Source organism: Bubalus bubalis, chromosome 13 (assembly GCF_019923935.1).
Source record: "Bubalus bubalis isolate 160015118507 breed Murrah chromosome 13, NDDB_SH_1, whole genome shotgun sequence".
Lineage (NCBI taxonomy): Eukaryota > Metazoa > Chordata > Mammalia > Artiodactyla > Bovidae > Bubalus > Bubalus bubalis.
Window position 1 is genome coordinate 15,798,220 of NC_059169.1, and position 19,503 is coordinate 15,817,722.

General features: G+C 41.0%; 1 protein-coding gene across 1 annotated transcript in view; it reads left to right on the forward strand.

Moving 5' to 3' along the window:
• The window catches only part of LOC123328868 (ATP-binding cassette sub-family C member 4), a gene marked incomplete in the record, with an annotated part of 1,148,417 nt that overhangs the window by 1,051,574 nt on the left and 77,340 nt on the right, over positions 1–19,503 (forward strand). The window contains 5 exon segments of the mRNA XM_045162484.1: positions 1,203–1,343; positions 2,097–2,134; positions 2,827–2,921; positions 11,134–11,280; positions 16,232–16,311. Coding sequence (XP_045018419.1) covers positions 1,203–1,343; positions 2,097–2,134; positions 2,827–2,921; positions 11,134–11,280; positions 16,232–16,311 — 501 coding nt within the window.

The window sequence follows — 19,503 nt, forward strand, 5'->3', positions numbered from 1 at the left end:
TAGAAGAGCATGCGGGGAGCAAGCCTGCTTGGGGTTCCCCTTTGGTGTAGGATGGAGAATCTTATGGAGACCAGAAGTGGGTGTACTGCTATGAATTTCTGGGTTTATGTGACTCACACTGATTGAGAACTCATCAGTTTACTGTAGTTACATCCTATTCATGCTGGTGGCCCCCAGATTCCCTTATGCATCCAGAGGCTTAATGTGAAGACCCCCTTAGACTGAGTCCTGCTGTTGCCACGTTAAATCAGCTACTTTCCCTATGTGTTGGAATACCCTAGCACTGCATGTGACTGATGTAGTATTTTGCCTGTGTCAGATGGTTTGTGATAGGCCAGAGGTAATGTGTGCAAGGACCTGACACCTGGTACACACTTCAGTGTTAGTTCCTGTCCTCCTTTCTTACCTTTCAAGACTGAGGACCACATCTTATCAACCTTAAATCCCAGTGGCCAGGATAGAGGCGAGGACATCCTAGCCTTCTGTGAGTCTATAATGTATTCTAAGTCCTCCAGACAGAAATGCTGAAATGCACTAGATCTCCCTTAAAAACATATTCCCTTGATAACCAAACCCTCAATATCCAAGCCCAGGAGCCTTGAATGATCCTGATAAGTATTCAGATTAGCTATTCACTTTCTAAACTCAGGAATCACTCTCTGAAACTTAGGAACCAAATAGATTCAGATCATATGCTTGCAATGTGCTGTCCAAATTCATATTACTCCAACTCTCTCTATGAACTCAGTTTACTGAATTTTGCTAATATTTTGAACCCCAAGTATGTTTCTATCATTGAATGACACAGTCATCTAGAGGGATACATTATCTCCATATCAGTTTGTGTGTTATTTTAGAACAAGCTTCTGCATTTATACATTAATTGATTTTATTGTGTGTCAGAGTCATGATCTATTTTAAGCAAAGCCACCCAACCATTAATAACCTCATGTGAATTACCTTTGATTATTTCTCAAAGATTCCTACGAGTGGGATGGCTGGGTCCAGGGGTAAAAGCGTATGTGATTTGGCCAGATATTCCCACACCCTTCTCCATAGGAGATGGACCATCCTGCACTCCTAACAGTGTATGAAATGTGTCTGTTTCCCAAAGTTTTGCGGTGGAGGACGTTGTTGAACTCTTGAAATTTGGGGTTCATTATTTAAAATTTCATCGCTCACTGCCATTTTTCCCCTTCCAGTCTGAGAATATACAGGTTACACTACCTCTAGAGGACCACTTGGAAGGAAAAGTTGGTTTTAAGACCTATAAGAATTACTTCACAGGTGGTTCTGACTGGCTTGTCATCATCTTCCTTATTCTAGTAAACATCGCAGCTCAGGTACGTAAGGGTGTTTATTTTGGTTTGTGCACTCAGTTTTATATTTACATACTACTTATACTGTATTTTAGAATTATTTTTAAATATGTATATTAGGAGATTTATCTCAAAAACTTGGCTCATGCAATTGTGGGATCTAGCTTGGTGAATGTGAAATCAGCAAGGCAGGCCTGTAGGCTGGAACCTCCGGCAGGAGCTGACCCTGCTGTCTTGAGGCAGAGTTTCTTCCTCCTCCAGGAAGCCTCAGGTTTTGCTCTTCAGGCCTTTGACTGGACGAGGCCACTGCAGTGTGGAGGGTGATCTCCTCTACTGAAGTTCTGATGACGGATGAAACATCATCCACAAAATACCTTCATGGCAACATCTGGATGGGTGTTTGGTTGAATCACTGGAGACTGGCCCAGCCAAGCTGACACCGGAACTGACCATCACTGTACCTGTCAAGCTTTTTGCTTTGCAAAATCCCAACATTTGTACTGTTATTACTGCCTTTTGCAGTCCACTTGGGTATACATTGAAGTACATTATATTTGGGGAGCAATGTCTTCTAGGGAAAAGGGGGTTTCTTTTAAAGATATTAACTCATTAGATGCCCTTCCCTGACCTGTGATCATCTGGGGCATGGGGCTTGGCACAGACCTGAGCCGGAAGGACCGTCTCCATATTCTGGAGCTTTTCCGTCCCCCATCCTAGTGAGCGGGGTGTGAGGCTCAGTGATGTCAGCGTGTCAGTGACTGCTGTTTCCTGCTCCAGGTTGCCTATGTCCTGCAGGATTGGTGGCTTGCATTCTGGTGAGTGATTCCTGGTCTGACCCAAAGTACTGTGAAATCTACACAAAGCCTCACTTTCCCACTGAGTCATGGGAGAGATGGGGCTAGATCAGCCTCCTCTTCTGACCCTCACGTAGGTTCCCTGAAGAAAAATGAAAGTTCCTGCGGCTGGTGTGTGATCCCCCTGTGGTCTCTCCCCATGTCCCTCCCTTCAGCAGCTTCTTCATGGACAATTTTTTTTTTTTTTGGAACTTTTAATATTGTATTGGGCTATGGCAAATCAACAATATTGTGATAGTTCCATTTGAGCAGCGAAGGGATGCAGCCATACATATACAAGTATCCATTCTCCCCCAAACTTCCCTCCCATCCAGGCTGCCACATAACATTGGGCAGAGTTCCATGTGCTGTACAGTAAGCCCTTGTTGGTTACCTGTTTTATATATAGAAGTGTGTGCATGACCATCCAAACTCTCTAACTATTCTTCCCCTCAGCAACTAAAAGTTCATTTTCTAAGTCTGTCTTCACAGATAATTTTGAAAACTGAAAATCGTGATTCAAATTTTTAGATGGAGACATACACAGGGCCTTGTGGGCTGGGAAACACTTTTCAGCATAAAATGCATTTCTTGAATTGAGGTAATTGTTTGTGACATTTATGTAAATTCTAAGTGTATCTATAGTGTAATATTTTTTATTTCCTGTTCCATAGGGCGAATGTACAAAGTGACCTGTATTCTGGGGCATTAGTCAAAGAAGATGAATTTATAGTGTTGGTTCTGAACTGGTACTTAGGAGTTTATTCAGGTAAAGTTGAGTCATCTGCTCTATAATACCAGAGTTTAAGGTGTTTATTACAATGAGTCTGTGTGAGCAATGAAGGCTTCCAGAGTAATTCAGTAATGTCTTAACAAATGAAATGTCTGAATCACATTTACTCTGTGAATTAATAAGAATAATTATTTTAAAGATCTACCAAAAGAAAAGAGGTTGAATGAAGACTCTTAATTTGTTCCATACTGGATTTTGGTAGTTAAACCAGGATTGCATATTGAGAAAATCAGCCACTAGAAATACGTAGCTATTGTCTATTCTAATAGTTGCTTTTGCTAAATCTTATATCCTTATAAGAATGACCAAGGGGATTAGAAATGTATCCCCACCCTGTGGTTCAGTTATTCCAATTCCAATAAACCCTGGCTTTTATTGATCCTGGATGAAATCCTTTGTCATCATGAGCCACAGATAAAGACATTATTCCCTCCCAGGTATTCAAAGCTCTGCTTTACCACACTGCTCACCTCCTGACTTTCACTAATAACTTGAGAAGCTAAGCAGGGGAAATCCAGTGTCTGGAATTAGGATTCTTTCTCTTTCTTAACCTGAGACTACAGTGTTACCTCCTCCCCAACTGTGGGATTGATTTAAATACTGGCTTGCCAGACTAATATTAACATGACTCTCTCTATTGACAAGAGTATTTAGAATATATATAGCAAGCAGCAGCAGCAGCATTATATAGTATTTAAAGGATGTCTTTAACAAAAATTTTAAATGACTTCTTTATCCATTCATCTGCTGATGGACATTTAGGTTGCTTCCATGTCCTAGCTTTTGTAAATAATGTTGCTGTGAACACTGGGGTGCGTGGGTCTTTTTGAATTATGGTTTTTTCAAGGTAAATGCACATATTGCTGAGTGAGTACAAGAAGGTTCCCTTTTCTCCACACCTTCTCTAGCATTTATTGTTTGTATATTTTTTGATGATGGCCATTCTGACTGGTAGTTTTGATCTGCATTTCTCTAATAATGATATTGAGCATCTTTTAATGTGCCTCTTGTCTATCTGTATGTCTTCCTTGGAGAAAGGTCTATATAGGTCTTCTGCCCATTCTTTGATTGTTTGTTTGTTTTTTTGATATAAAGCTGCATGAGCTGTTTGTATATTGCAAAGATTAATCCCTGGTCAGTTATAATTATTTTCTCCTATTCTCAGGGCTGTCTTTTCATCTCATTTATGGTACATATATACACTGGCTTGGGGGAGAGGGGCTTCCCGGGTAGCTCAAATGGTAAAAAATCTGCCTGCAATAAGGGAGACCTGGATTTGATCCCTGGGTTGGGAAGAACCCCTGTATAAGGGCATGGTAACCCACTCCAGTATTTATGTTTGGAGAATTCCATGGACAGAGGAGCCTGAAAGGCTACAGTCCATGGGGTTGCAAAGAGTCAAACATGACTGAGCAACTAACACGCATATACACTGGAATATTACTCATCCATAGAACGGAATGAAATAGGATCATTTGTCAAGACATGGATGGACTTAGAGTCTGTCATACAAAGTAAAGTATGTCAGAAAGAGAAATCATACTTGTGTTAATGTATATATATGGAATCTAGCCTCTTCATGGATCACTGCCTTATCATGGTGAAGGGGCTTATATAATTCAATGGAGCTATGACCTGTGCCGTGTAGGGCCACCTAAGACCAACGGGTCATATTCGAGAGTTCTGATAAAATGTGATCCATAGGAGGAGGGAGTGGCAAACCACCCCAGTGTACTAGCCATGAGAAAAACCCAGGAACTGCATAAAAAGGCAAAAAGATATGACACCAAAAGATTAGCCCCCAGGGTCAGGAGGTGTCCAATATGCTACTGGTAAAGAGCAGAAGACAACTACTAATAGCTCCAGACAGGATGAAGTGGCTGGGCCACAGTGGAAATGTGTTCAGTTGTGGATGTGTCTGGTGGTGAAAGTAAAGTCTGATGCTGTAAGAACAGTGTTGCATTTTAGTTGATACGATATTTTTCAACCAAAGTAAAAAATAATTTAAAAAAATAAAGAAAAATCCAAAAAAAAAAAAAAAAGAACAGTATTTCATAGGAACCTTGAATGTTAGGTCCATGAAGCAAGGTAAATTGGATGTGGTCAAGCAGGAGGTAAACATCAACATCTTAGGAATCAGTGAACTCAAATGGACGGGAATGGGTGAATTTAATTTAGATGACCATTATATCTACTACTATGGGCAAGAATTGCTTAGAAGAAATGGAATAGCCCTCATAATCAACAAGAGTCCAAAATGCAGTTCTTGGGTGCAACCTTAAAAATAACAATGATCTCGGTTCATTTCCAAGGCAATCCATTCAACATCTCAGTAATCTAAGTCTATGTCCCAACCACCGATGCCAAAGAAGCTGAAGTTGATCAGTTCCTTGAAACCTAGAAGACTTCCTAGAACTAAATGCAGAGTTCCAGAGAATAGCAAGGAGAGACCAGAAGGCCTTCATCAATGGACAGTACAAAGAAATAGAGGAAAACAACAGAAAGGGTAAGGCTAGAGATCTCTTCAAGAAAATTGGAAATATCAAAGGAACATTTCATCCAAAGATGGGCACAATATAAGACAGAAGTGGTAAAGTCCTAATTAAAGCAGAAGATATCAAGAAGAGATGGAAAGAATACACAGAACTATACAATAAAGATCTTAATGATCTGGATAACCATGATGATGTAGCCTGTCACTCAGAGCCAGACATTCTGGAGTGTGATGTCAAGTGAGTCTTAGAAAGCACTGCTGCCTATAAAGCTAGTGGAGGTAATGGAATTCCAGCATAGCTATTTAAAATTCTAAAAGATTTAAAGTGCTATTAAAGTGCTGCACTCAATATGTCAGCAAATTTGGAAAATGCAGCAGTGGCCACAGGACTGGAAAAGGTCAATCCTTATCCCAATTTCCAAGAAGGGCAATACTAAAGAATGTTCAGTCCACCAGACAATTGCACTCATCTCCCATGCTAGTAACATTATGCTCAAAATCATTCAAGTTAGTTTTCATCATTATGTGAACTGAGAACTTCCAGATGTTCAACCTGCATTTAGAAAAGGCAGAGGAACCAGAGATCAAATGTCAACATTTTCTGGATCCTAGAGAAAGCAAGGGAATTCCAGAACAACATTTACCTCTGTTTCATTGGCTAAGCTAAAGCCTTTGACTGTGTGGATCAAAACAAACTGTGGAAAACTCTTTAAGAGATGGGAATACTAGACCATCTTAACCTGCCTCCTGAGAAACCTGTATGCAGGTCAAGAAGCAACCATTAGAACCCTGTATGGGACAACTAATTGGTTCAGGATTGAGAAAGGTGTATGACAAGGCTGTTTATTGTCACCCTGTTTATTTAACTTATACGCAGAGCACATCATGTGAAATTCTGGGCTGGATGGGTTAAAGCTGGAGTCAAGATTGCTGGAGAGTATCAACTTCAGATATGTAGATGATACCACTCGAATGGTAGAAAGCAAGAAGGAACTAAAGAGCCTCTTGATGAGGGTGACGAAGGAGGGTGAAAAAGCCAACTTAAAACTGAATATTAAAGAAACTAAGATCATGGCATCCAGTCCCATCACTTCATGACGAACAGAAGGGGAAAATCTGGGAGCAGTGATAGACTTCCTCTTCCTGGGCTCTAAAATCACTGCAGATGGTGACTGCAGCCATGAAATTAGAAAATGATTGCCTCTTGGCAGGAAAGTTATGACAAACCTAGATAGTGTGCTAAAAAGCAGAGACATCACTTTGCCGATAAAGGTCCATATACTCCAGGCTATGGTTTTTCCAGAAGTCATGTAAGGATGTGAGAGCTGGGCTATAAAGAAACCTGAGCACCAAAGAATTGATGCTTTCAAACTGTGGTGCTGGAGAAGACTCTTGAACATACCTCTGACAGTAGGGAGATCAAACCAGTCAGTCTTAAAGGAAATCAACCCTGAATACTCATTGGAAGGACTGATGCTGAAGCTGAAGCTCCAATACTTTGGCCTCCTGATGCAAACAGCTGACTCACTGGAAAAGACCCTGATGCTGGGAAAGGCTGAAGTCAGAAGGAGAAGAGGGTGACAGAGGATGAGATGGTTGGATGGCACCACAGATTCATCAACTTGGGCAAATTCAGGGAGATGATGAGGGACAGGGAAGCCTGGCGTGCTGCAGTCCATGGGGTTGCGAAGAGTTGGACACAACTTGGCTACTGAACAACAACAACATGGAATCTAAAAAAATGGTACAGGTGAACCTCTTTGCAGGGGATGAATAGAGTCATAGATACAGCAAATAGATGTTTGGACCCAGAGTGCAAGTGGGATAGTGAGGGAGATGAATGGGGAGATTAGGATTGACATATGTACACTACCATCTGTAAAACAGATAGCTAGTGGGAAGCTGCTCTACAACACAAGGTGCTCAGCTCAGTGCTCTGTGATGACCTAGAGGGGAGGAATGGGGGAAGGGAGGTCTAACAAGGTGGGGATATATGTATACATATAGCTGATTTGCTTTGTTGAACAGCAGAAACTAACACAACGTTGTAAAGCAACTATACCCCGATAAATTTTTTTAATTAAGTAAAAATTTAAATATCCTCAAAGGAAATGCTTGTACAAGCTTTCTACAATGAGTAAGTTATGTAAACATCCTCTCATTGAAATTTGGTATTTATCGATCACTTGATAATAAACTTGAATCTACCAGCTGTTTACCATCTGAATTGGTGGACAATGAGGGCTTAAAGAAGAAGGAAGGGATTCTGTTACATGTTCATATAGGATGGTGGGCTAAGGCAAATGCCTATTAATGGAATTCAGGAATTTAAGCAGCTTTCAGAATTTAAATAACACTGATGTGGCAGCTGAATAGAAAAACATACATAATGGAATATATATTGCCAAAATTATCCCCTCTCTATATAGCACTGTGAGTTGAAGAGATGTTTGGAGGGCTCTTTTAATTTTTGTATGTATAGTACTGATTTCTGTCATGATAAGACCACGTGATCTGCCTCTTGAGAAATTTGTATGCAGGTCAGGAAGCAACAGTTAGAACTGGACATGGAACAACAGACTGGTTCCAAATAGGAAAAGGAGTACGTCAAGGCTGTATATTGTCACCCTGCTTATTTAACTTGTATGCAGAGTACATCATGAGAAACGCTGTGCTGGAAGAAGCACAAGCTGGAATCAAGATTGCCAGGAAAAATATCAATAACCTCAGATATGCAGATGACACCACCCTTATGGCACAAAGTGAAGAGGAACTACAAAGCCTCTTGATACAAGTGAAAGTGGAGAGTGAAAAAGTTGGCTTAAAGCTCAACATGCAGAAAACGAAGATCATGGCATCTGGTCCCATCATGGGAAATACATGGGGAAAGAGTGGAAACAGTGTCAGACTTTATTTTTTGGGCTCCAAAATCACTGCAGATGGTGACTGCAGCCATGAAATTAAAAGACGCTTACTCCTTGGAAGGAAAGTTATGACCAACCTAGATAGCATATTGAAAAGCAGAGACATTACTTTGTCAACAAAGGTCCATCTAGTCAAGGCTATGGTTTTTCTAGTGGTCATGTATGGATGTGAGAGTTGGATTGTGAAGAGGGCTGAGAGCCGAAGAACTGATACTTTTGAACTGTGGTGTTGGAGAAGACTCTTGAGAGTCCCTTGGACTGCAAGGAGATCCAACCAGTCCATTCTGAAGGAGATCAGCCCTGGGATTTCTTTGAAAGTAATGATTCTAAAGCTGAAACTCCAGTACTTTGGCCACCTCATGCGAAGAGTTGACTCACTGGAAAAGACTCTGATGCTGGGAGGGATTGGGGGCAGGAGGAGAAGGGGCTGACAGAGGATGAGATGGCTGGATGGCATCACTGACTTGATGGACGTGAGTCTGAATGAACTCCGGGAGTTGGTGATGGACAGGGAGGCCTGGCGTGCTGTGATTCATGGGTTCGCAGAGTCGGGCATGCCTGAGTGACTGAAATGAACTGAACTGAACTGAAGACATAAATTTAAATGATTGTAGTTATTTACAAATGCTTTGGGGTTCTATAAAATAGTGAGAGGTTAGATCATCTTGTTTAGATTACCTGATGTCAATATAAATTTTGTAGTTTCTTGCAGTTCAATTATTTAAGAGATTATCCACTTGAAACTTAATATGGTCTTTTCACACTCTTTATAGCTACATGGGAATAGAAGTAGCTACTTTATTTTTAATATTTTAATTTTTATTATAGTTGCTTTCCAATGTTGTGTTAGTTTCTGTGGTACAGCCAAGTGAACTAGTTGAACATGTATCGTCTGTTTGGATTTCCTTCCCATTTAGGTTGCCACAGAGCATTAAGTAGAGCTCCCTGTGCTACACAGTAGGTTCTTAAAAAGCTACTTTCAGTTCGGCTCAGTTCAGTCGCTCAGTCGTGTCTGACTCTTTGCAACCCCATGAGTCGCAGCACACCAGGCCTCCCTGTCCATCACCAACTCCCAGAGTTCACTCAAATTCATGTCCATCGAGTCAGTGATGCCATCTAGCCATCTCATCCTCTGTCATTCCCTTTTCTTCCTGCCCCCAATCCCTCCCAGCATCAGAGTCTTTTCCAATGAGTCAGCTCTTCACATGAGGTGGCCAAAGTATGAGGTGGAATTTCAGCTTTAGCATCATTCCTTCCAAAGAAAATCCCAGGGCTGATCTCCTTTAGAATGGACTGGTTGTATCTCCTTGCAGTCCAAGGGACTCTCAAGAGTCTTCTCCAACACTGCAGTTCAAAAGCATCAATTCTTTGGCACTCAGCTTTCTTCACAGTCCAACTCTCACATCCATACATGACCACTAGAAAAACCATAGCTTTGGCTAGATGGACCTTTGTTGTCAAAGTAATGTCTCTGCTTTTCAATATGCTATCTAGGTTGGTCATAACTTTCCTTCCAAGGAGTAAGCGTCTTTTAATTTCATGGCTGCAGTCACCATCTGCAGTGATTTTGGAGCTCCCCAAAATAATGTCTGCCACTGTTTCCCCATCTATTTGCCATAAAGTGAAGGGACCAGATGCCATGATCTTCGTTTTCTGAATGTTGAGCTTTAAGCCAACTTTTTCACTCTCCTCTTTCACTTTCAGCAAGAGGCTTTTTAGTTCCTCTTCACTTTCTGCCACAAAGGTGGTATCATCTGCATATTTCAGGTTATTGATATTTCTCCCGGCAATCTTGATTCCAGCTTGTGCTTCTTCCAGCACAGCGTTTCTCATGATGTACTCTGCATATAAGTTAAATAAGCAGGGTGAGAATATACAGCCTTGACATACTCCTTTTCCTATTTGGAACCAGTCTGTTGTTCCATGTCCAGTTCATAACTGTTGCTTCCTGACCTGCATATAGGTTTCTCAAGAGGCAGGTCAGGTGGTCTGGTATTCCCATCTCTTTCAGAATTTTCCACAGTTTATTGCGATCCACACATTCGAAGTAAATTTCCTTGTAAATTACAAGGAAATGATAGATCATTTCTTCTTTTCCCTGTTAATTCATGTGCTAGTAGCAAAGCATTGGAGAAGGGAATGGCAACCCATTCCAGTATTCTTGCCTGGAGAATTCCATGGATATAGAATTGCCTGGAGAATTCCATGGATAGAGAAACCTGGGGTCTACAGTCCGTGGACTTGCAAAGAGTATGACAGGACTGATCACCTAATATCCCTTTCGGTGATCCCTTTCACCAAAGCATACCTTACTTTTAGATTATGGGACATGTTGTAAATAATGAGATTTGAAATGTGGAGAAAAGAAGATTAGCTACTTGTATAATTATCTTTATTTTCAGTTTAATTAGAACTTGTAATTGAATTAGGCAAGCCTAAAATGAAACTGCAGTTTACACATTTTTCCCCCATGTTGTTTCTATTTAGTGAGAGGAAAACAGTGACTTTTATATTTTTCTATTTTTAATATAAATTTATTTATTTTAATTGGAGGTTAATTACTTTACAATAAAGCATTAAACTCTTACAGAATCTACTTTATATATTTATATATATATGTTTTTTATTTTGTATTCTATATATGTAAATATCTATACAATTTTTATTTATAGAATGAAATACACAGTATCTTTTTAAACTGCCTGCCGTGCTCTAGCATGATTGAGGATAAGACGGAGATCTTGTGCTGAGTGATGTTTCTTTATTTCAGGGTTAACTGTGTCTACTGTCCTTTTTGGCATCACAAAGTCTCTGTTGATATTCTACATCCTTGTTAATTCTTCACTAACTTTGCACAACAAAATGTTGGAGACCATTTTAAGAGCTCCAGTATTGTTCTTCCATAGAAATCCAATAGGTAAGTCAGATACTCAAGTTTCTTAGTGAATATGTCTTGTTAACACATTTAGTGCCTGATTACATTTTCATATTGAAAATGGAAGAGATGCTTGGAAGAAAATCACTGTGTCTGTTTATTCATTTTCTACAAAAAGCTTCATTGGTAATTTTGCCTACCAGAGAAAATGTGAATAGAGGAGCATATAAGCTTTTATTCCAATTTATTCATATCTGTAAAAGTACATGAATGTTTATTTTACAGGATGATTTAGGAGTCCATTTGTTATGTGGCATATGAAACATCCAACATATGATGAAAACGTGTTGAAACATGTTTTTGACTAGTTTTGAAACGTTGGCTGTGTTACATAGTGGTAAGCTAACTAGGAAATACCTTCTTCCAGGAATGTCTCTACAGAAGACAGGCTGTATGTTTCTCTCTTTCATTGTCCATCCATTTCTGGGACCACAGAGCTCTGATATGTGCTCATATTTTGAGTTTTACCTAAATGGTAATGTAAAATTAATTAAAATACAAGATCAGTGAAATGTAAACAATCCTCTTCAATAAAACGAACTCTAGTTTTACAATGGACTTGTGGTTACATTAAAGATGTCTTGTGGTATGTAGCAGGTGGGCTTCAGTATTAAGTAAGAGTGTTCCTGAAGGTTTCCCAGTGGTTGCTTCCTCCACCCTGAGGCCTTTGATCTGTCTTGCTTTGTTTGGAAGGTAGCCTCTTGACCTGGGTTCCTATGAAGAATTAGTTGATCAGAGCACATGCCTACTCTGTTCAGTTGCTTAGACTTGTGCTGAGGCCCAGGGTGGCTTTGTTTTTGCAGGTCAATATTGGCAGGGCCTGATGAGGCAGGGATGTGACTGGAGGGAGGACAGTAGCCTTGGCCTGGCCATCAACTAGCTGTGCGATCAAGGCTAAAGTAGGTAGATACTACTGGGCAGGAAAATCTCCAGGCAGGGTGTTGTCATAGTTATAAATATGGACTCAGGAGCCAAATTCCTGGGTACAGTCCTAGTGCTAGTTACTAATGCTGCTGCTGCTGCTAAGTCACTTCAGTCGTGTCCGACTCTGTGCGACCCCATAGACGGCAGCCTACTAGGCTCCTCTGTCCCTGGGATTCTCCAGGCAAGAATACTGGAGTGGGGTGCCATTGCCTTCTCCAATGCATGAAAGTCAAAAGTGAAAGTGAAAGTGAAGTCCCTCAGTTGTGTCCGACTCTTAGCGACCTCATGGACTGCTGCCTACCAGGCTCCTCCGTCCATGGGATTTTCTAGGCAAGAGTACTGGAGTGGGGTGCCATTGCCTTCTCCGAGTGCTAGTTACTAATAGTAATAGCCAATTATAGTTATATTAATACTTATATGCTAGTTATTTAATTTCTCTGTATCTCAGTTTTCTTACCTATAAAATGAAGATATTGTTCATACACTTACCAGTATCTTGATGTTGTGGGCATTAAGCAGGTTAATACATTCACAACACTTAGGACAGGCTCAGTACACAGTGAACCTCAATGAGGATGTCGACATGGTGTCTGGGAACGTCTCTCCTGTGAAATGGGAATGACCACTGCCCTTCCTGTTTCACAAGGCTGTTGTGAGGATTAAATAAGACTGTTTAGGGCAGCATCTTGTACAGATTTATTCAACAGTTCTGTTCAGTCGCTCAGTCATATCCAACTCTTTGAGACCCCACTGACTGCAGTGTGCCAGGCTTCCCTGTCCATCTTCCCTGCCCAACTCCCAGAGCTTACTCAAATACACGTCCATCGAGTCAGTGATGCCATCCAACCATCTAATCCTCTGTCATCCCCTTCTCCTCCCACCTTCAGTCTTTCCCAGCATCAGGGTCTTTTCCAATGAGTCAGTTCTCCGTATCAGGTGCCCAAAGTATTGGAGTTTCAGCTTCAGCATCAGCCCTTCCTGAATATTCAGAACTGATTTCCTTTAGGATGAACTTGTTAGATCTCCTTGCAGTCCAAGGGACTCTCAAGAGTCTTGTCCAACACCACAGTTCAAAAGCATCAATCTTAGGTGCTCAGCTTTCTTTATAGTCCATGTATAGTAGCCATACATAACCACTGGAAAAACCATAGCTTTGACTAGATGGCCTTTGTTGGCAAAGTGATGTCTCTGCTTTTTAATATGCTGTCTAGGTTGGTCATAGATTTTCTTCCAAGGAGCAATCATCTTTTAATTTCATGGCTTTAGTCACCATCTGAAGTGATTTTGGGAGCCCCCAAAATAGTCTGTCACTCTTTCCATTGTTTCCCCATCTCTTTGCCATGAAGTGGCGGGACCAGATGCCATGATCTTAGTTTTCTGAACTGAGTTTTAAGTCAACTTTTTAACACATGTTTTTTAGTTCAGGCATTATGAGGAGCACAAGATGGTAAACTGCAGAGGCACACACAGATTTCATCTTATTATGAAGCCGGAGTGAGAAAGTGATTGGAAGAGTCTTTGCTATTATGGCTATGATGTTGCTCTACTTTTCCTGTTGATATGAAAACTACAGTTGTAATTTTGGGAGCATCGAGTGGGACTGAGTTTGTGGCCATTTTTAACCAGGATCTCGATGACCTGTAGGCATCTCCAGATTCTGATTTATTATTCAAGGATTTGGAACAAAGTTTAAATCTTTAAGGTCAGTAATCCTAGAGCAGCGGACATACACAGTGTGTATCTTGTCTTCCCCTCCTGCATCTATCATCAGAACTTCATTGCTTCAAGAAAATAGAAGCCCAAATAAGTACTGCAAAATAGGCTCAAAGGTTTAGGGGCATCAGTTTTTTACTCTTTTAGCAGTGTATTATACTGAACTCTTCCCTGTGTTTATTTTCAAAAGTAGAATTTGTAATAGATTGTTTATGGTGGACTTTGTTTGTGATATATGATGGCCTGAAGAGAAAACCACACAGAGGTATTACTTGGTATTACTTGTTACCAAGTTTAAGCTCGCTCTGCTCGCCTCACAAGGCTGGTAAGTCTTACAGACAATGTGTTAAGGCAAAGAATAATGACTTTATTTGGAAACCTGGCAGACTGAGAAGATGGCAGACTAATGTGTCAAAATAACCATCTTATTTGGGTCTGGATGCCTGGCTCTTTTATAGAACAGAGAGGAGAGGAGGCAAGGAAATAATGTCAAAAGGCCATTTATCTTGTACAATAAGAGGGTATTTGTTCATTTTGTCTTTTCTGCATCCATTCACAGTTGGTGAGGGTCAGATTGTCTCCCTGTGAGCCAAAAAAAAGCCACTTTAACCTTCATGCAGAGGAGCAGGGTTCCTTGACAAAAGCAATGAATAGCAATGGTCAAAGAAACAGATCCAGCATGGAGTCAAAATTGGCTCCTCCCTGTTATAGTTCCTTTGATGTGCTCCTCCCCTGTCTGGGACCAGTGTCCTGTTCTTTCTTATCCTGAGTCTCCCCAGGGAGCACCCTTGCAGGGGTGGCTGCAGCATCCTTTGTTTACTGATGTGTCAAGTGACATTTTTAATTTATACCAGATATTTACCAGAAATTCCCATATTTTATTCTGCAGCCTTAAGAATATACTATTATTGTGGATTCTGAGAAGGGAAATAAAATCAATCTTAGTCATTTAGTAATTTTTCTGTTTTCCTGTCTACATCCCATTGGTCTTCTTAGATCCTTATTCACAAGTCTGTGCTTTTCACACCCAGTACTCCTCTGAAAATAATGACTTATTACCTGACTAGTAAACTCACAACTGGGAAATGGCCACAATCCCTAATTTCCCAAAATGTGAGGTGCTGTGAGCCATCTGGAGGGAAAAAAAAAAAGTTACAGAGAGGTTATAATTTTGTTGATTTAAAGAGTATCACTTGGGGAAACTAATCTTGATAATTAAAGCCAAACTGGTGTGACAGTTAGGATTAACTTAGGTATTTTGCAACTGTTAGTTTGCCAATTTAGCTCTTGGAGTGAGTCTTAGATGGGATGGATCTAAAGGGAGGGAAATTCTTAAATCCACCAACCCTTCCTGATACTGCCACAAGATTCCCCCATTCTTTTAAACATCAGGGCTCAATTTCAATTCCCCACCCACTGCCATTTGGTGGTATTTTTGTTTCTCTTTAGGTATCATCCTGTTTTGTCTTTCTTTTTAACACTGACATTGGCTTATTTCATGTGAATTTGTAATATATTAAATTTGTTCTTGTTTTACCGCTAGTCATATCTGACTCTTTTGTAGTCCTATGAACTGTAGCCTGCCAGGCTACTCTGTCCATGGGATTTCCCAGGAAAGAATACTGGAGTGAGTTGACATTTCTTCCTCCAGGGGATCTACCTGACCTTGGGATTGAACCCCTGTCTCTTATGTCTCCTGCATTGGCAGGCAGATTCTTTAGCACTGAGCCCCTAGGGAAGCCCAATACATTAAATATTTAATGGTTCTTAGTCACTCAGTTGTGTCCAACTCTTCATGACCCCATGGACTGGCCTGCCAGCTCTGCTGTCCATGGGAATTCTCCAGGCAAGAAAAATGGAGTGGGTTTCCATTTCCTTCTCCAGAAAGTATTTAATACATGTACTTTATTTTTTTTTTTTAAGATCTATTGATTTATTTTTAGTTGCATTGGGTCTTTGTTGCTGTATGTGGGCTTTCTCTAGTTACAGCGAGCAAGGGTTACTCCTCATTGCAGTGCCTGGGCTTCACACTGTGGTCACTTTTTTCTGTTGCAGAGCTCAGGCTCTAGGCACATGGGCTTCAGTAGTTGTGGTACACAGGCTTAATTGCTCTGCAGCATGTGGAATCTTCCTGGACCAGGGATTGAACACATGTCCCCTGCACTGGAGACACTGTATCACCAAGGAATTCCCTAAATATATATTCTTCAAAATTATTGTTTTGATTTGTTCATGAATTGTTTCTCTTAAAGCTTCTATCTGAGGAAATGATATTTTTCATATCCTGTTCTTGCAGGAAGAATTTTAAATCGTTTCTCCAAAGACATTGGGCATATGGATGACTTGCTGCCTCTGATATTTCAAGATTTCATCCAGGTAACATAACAGTCCTGTCAGAGTTTTCACAGGGAATAGCAGAGTGCCTGTTTCTTAAGGCCTTCTCACAGGGGCTAAGGATGGTCTTTCAGCCTGGCAATGCATCCTGCTTTCTTCAGTAAAGGTCATGTTTGTGAGATAAAGGTGCAGGTGTGATTGAGAGGCTGAGTTAACATGAGAGACACCTGGGGCAGGAGTGGCTACACAGTCACCTCAAGGTTGGTCTGAAGCAGCAGCATGCTGGGTAAGTGGTTCCCCTCTGCCTTCCAGGTGTCTGGCATGGATTCCCTTTACTGTGAGTGCATTTCATAATATAGAAATAATCACCTCTCATGGAAAGATAGCCTAGATTAACTAAATTATGCTTTGTATTGGGCTTCCCAGCTGGCTGAGTGGTAAAGAATTCACCTGCCAATGCAGGAGATGCAAGAGATATGGATTTGATCCCTGAGTTAGAAGATGTCCTAGAGAAGGGAATCGTGATCCACTTCAATATTCTTGCCTAGAAAATTCCACAGATAGAGGAGCCTGGCGGACTATAGTCCAGGGGGCTGCAAGAGTCATACACAACTGAGCATGAGCACTATGCTTTGTATTACCACAGAGGACAAATATTTAGTGCAGCATTTAATTTGGATAAAGCCATGTGTGGTTATTACAAAGCAAAGATTGGGTAAAAATAAGGTGAGAATAATACTTTAATAAGGACAATGTTGTTGTTTAGTCACTAAGTTGTGTACAGCTCTTTTGTGACCACATAGACTGCAGCTTACCAGGCTCCTCCATCAATGGGATTTCTCAGGCAAGAATACTAGAGTGGGTTGCCATTTCCTTGTCCAGGGGATATTCCTGACCCAGAGATCAAGCTTGTGTCTCTGGTGTCTCCTTCATTGCAGGTAGATTCTTACCACTAAGCCACCTGGGAAGTCCAAAAAGGACAATAGAGAGCGCTTATTGAAGATACAAAAGCTTTAAGCCAGTAGTTTGATTACGGGACCAAAGTCATCTCAGAAAATGTTTTTTGGTTTTGTAGGCAGTTTTGCTTTTCATAAACTGATTACTCTGTCTTGCTGCTAAGCTGCTGCTAAGTTGCTTCAGTTGTGTCCGACTCTGTGCGACCCCATACGGAGCCCACCAGGCTCCCCCATCCCTGGGATTCTCCAGGCAAGAATACTGGAGTGGGTTACCATTTCCTTCTAAGGTGTCTTAAAAAAGAAAAGAGAGAAAGACTTACAGAAATACCTTCTACCCAGCCTGTTTGTCTGTGAACTTGAGAGTCTAAGGAATGATGTTAGGTCATCTCAGCTCTCATTGTCACAGTCAGTATTGTTGCTTTTATGGTGTTTTTGTTTTTCTTTTTTTCTGTTATTCTGTCTACTTATCAGTGATTAAGCCTGTGGGGAATTTACTTTTTCTTTCCAAATGTTAATTTTGGAAATGAAATACATGTGTCCAAGGCTGCACACGGAAATGCAGCAATGAACAGTGCAACAGTGTCCTACAGACAGTGCAGCCAGTGGGCAAGGCTTCCACTGTTACCAGTGAGAACTAAGCTGAGACTCGGAGGCAGAGGGCTTTTCCTGTGAAGATGTCTGATTGTTTTCTTTTCTTCTGCAAACTTATTTTATAAATGTGCCCTGCTGGGTTTAGCTACATAATTTATCCCCGGAAACAATTTTTCCCTGAAAACAGTGTCATGTTTTGACAGTGATTGTGAATTCCTTTGAAAGGGATTTTGTGAAAGGTTCTGTTTCTTTGCTACAGTAAGCTAGGCCAAGGTTGGGTTTCCACTGTGTGCTTAGCATATGGTTTGTTAGTCCTCATAATCAAAATTTGTCACATATTTTGCATGGCATATAGAGGGACAGGGATAGATGCTACCTGATTTCAGTAGGAAATATTCTCATTAAAGAGGAGAGAAAATTCTAGTCCAGCTGATTCCCATTCCCTCCTCTACCACTTGTAGTTCAATTATCTTGAAATTTGGTGGAGGCATCCTGTAGTTCATTAGAAGAGTCTGCTCTTTGATAGAGAGGCCTGGGATGAGCATGGAGCTTATGTATTCTTCACTGAGCAAGTAGTTAAATCTCCGAAGATGGATAATATTGCCAAGAGAGAGGGAAGCATTTTAGGAGCCAAAATCAGAAGCTTAGGGAAGGCTTGATATTCAAAGAGAAGCAGAGAGAGAAGGGAAGTACAGAAGACACATAATGAACAGCAAGGATTAGAGGAGGAGATACAGTGGAGACCCAAGGAAGACAGGTCTGTTTAGTGCAAATGAGAAGGTGAGTCCACGGAAACTTGTTGATTGATTTGGAATCAGGAGGTGTCTGGTGACCTGAGGAGCAGGTTTCAGATGAGAAGAGTTAGAGAGCAAAGGGCTGCAAATCCAGGAGGCGTGGAGGGAGTTGAGGTGAAGACAGGCTACTCCTGGAAGGAGTTTGAATTAATCAGAAGAGAGGCCCATCTGGATGTAGGGTCTGAGGAGATGTTGCTGGTTGTTTGAGAGTTTTGTTTCTGGGAGGGGAGTATGAGCAATGGTGGGTGGTTTTTTCCCTCTCTTCCCTCTTTCATTAAACAAACAGGGATTAGAGTTGAAGCCATGAGGTACAGGGGTGAGTCAGGCACAAAGCCCTGTCCTATGGGCCAGACATTGTCCTTCCAGTCCCCCAGGGAAGGAGGACATTCAGAGACTCACCCCTTGATAACTTTGGAATCCTAATTGTGGGAGCTCTGTGGAGGAAGTCTTGGAAGGAAAACTAAATATGGGGGCTGGAGGCAGTTAGGGAACCTAGTCCAGGGGCAGCCAGAGCTTCTAGGAGGTGATCTTTGATCCCAGATGAGAGGAAAAGGCTGCTGTGGATGGTGGGGCACGAGGTGCTGGTAGAAGCAGAGTTCCTGTGTGGGACCCAGTCTTTCTGTCTGTCACCAGCTGAGAGTGGGGAAGGGAAAGGCTTGGAATGGTGTTGTTCACCTTTGTTTAGAGCCAACTGTGTTCAAACTCATTTTTGATGGTTCTGATCATCCTTGGTGTATTTGCTAAACCTTGGAAAATTCTTGATCATTGTTATTTTTATTACTTCAAGTATATATTTACTTCTAAAGTATGTATTACTTCTTTTCCTCATCTAATTTCTTCTCATTTCATAAATGGAATCTCAGATAATTTATTTAATATTTTGTAATAGTGAT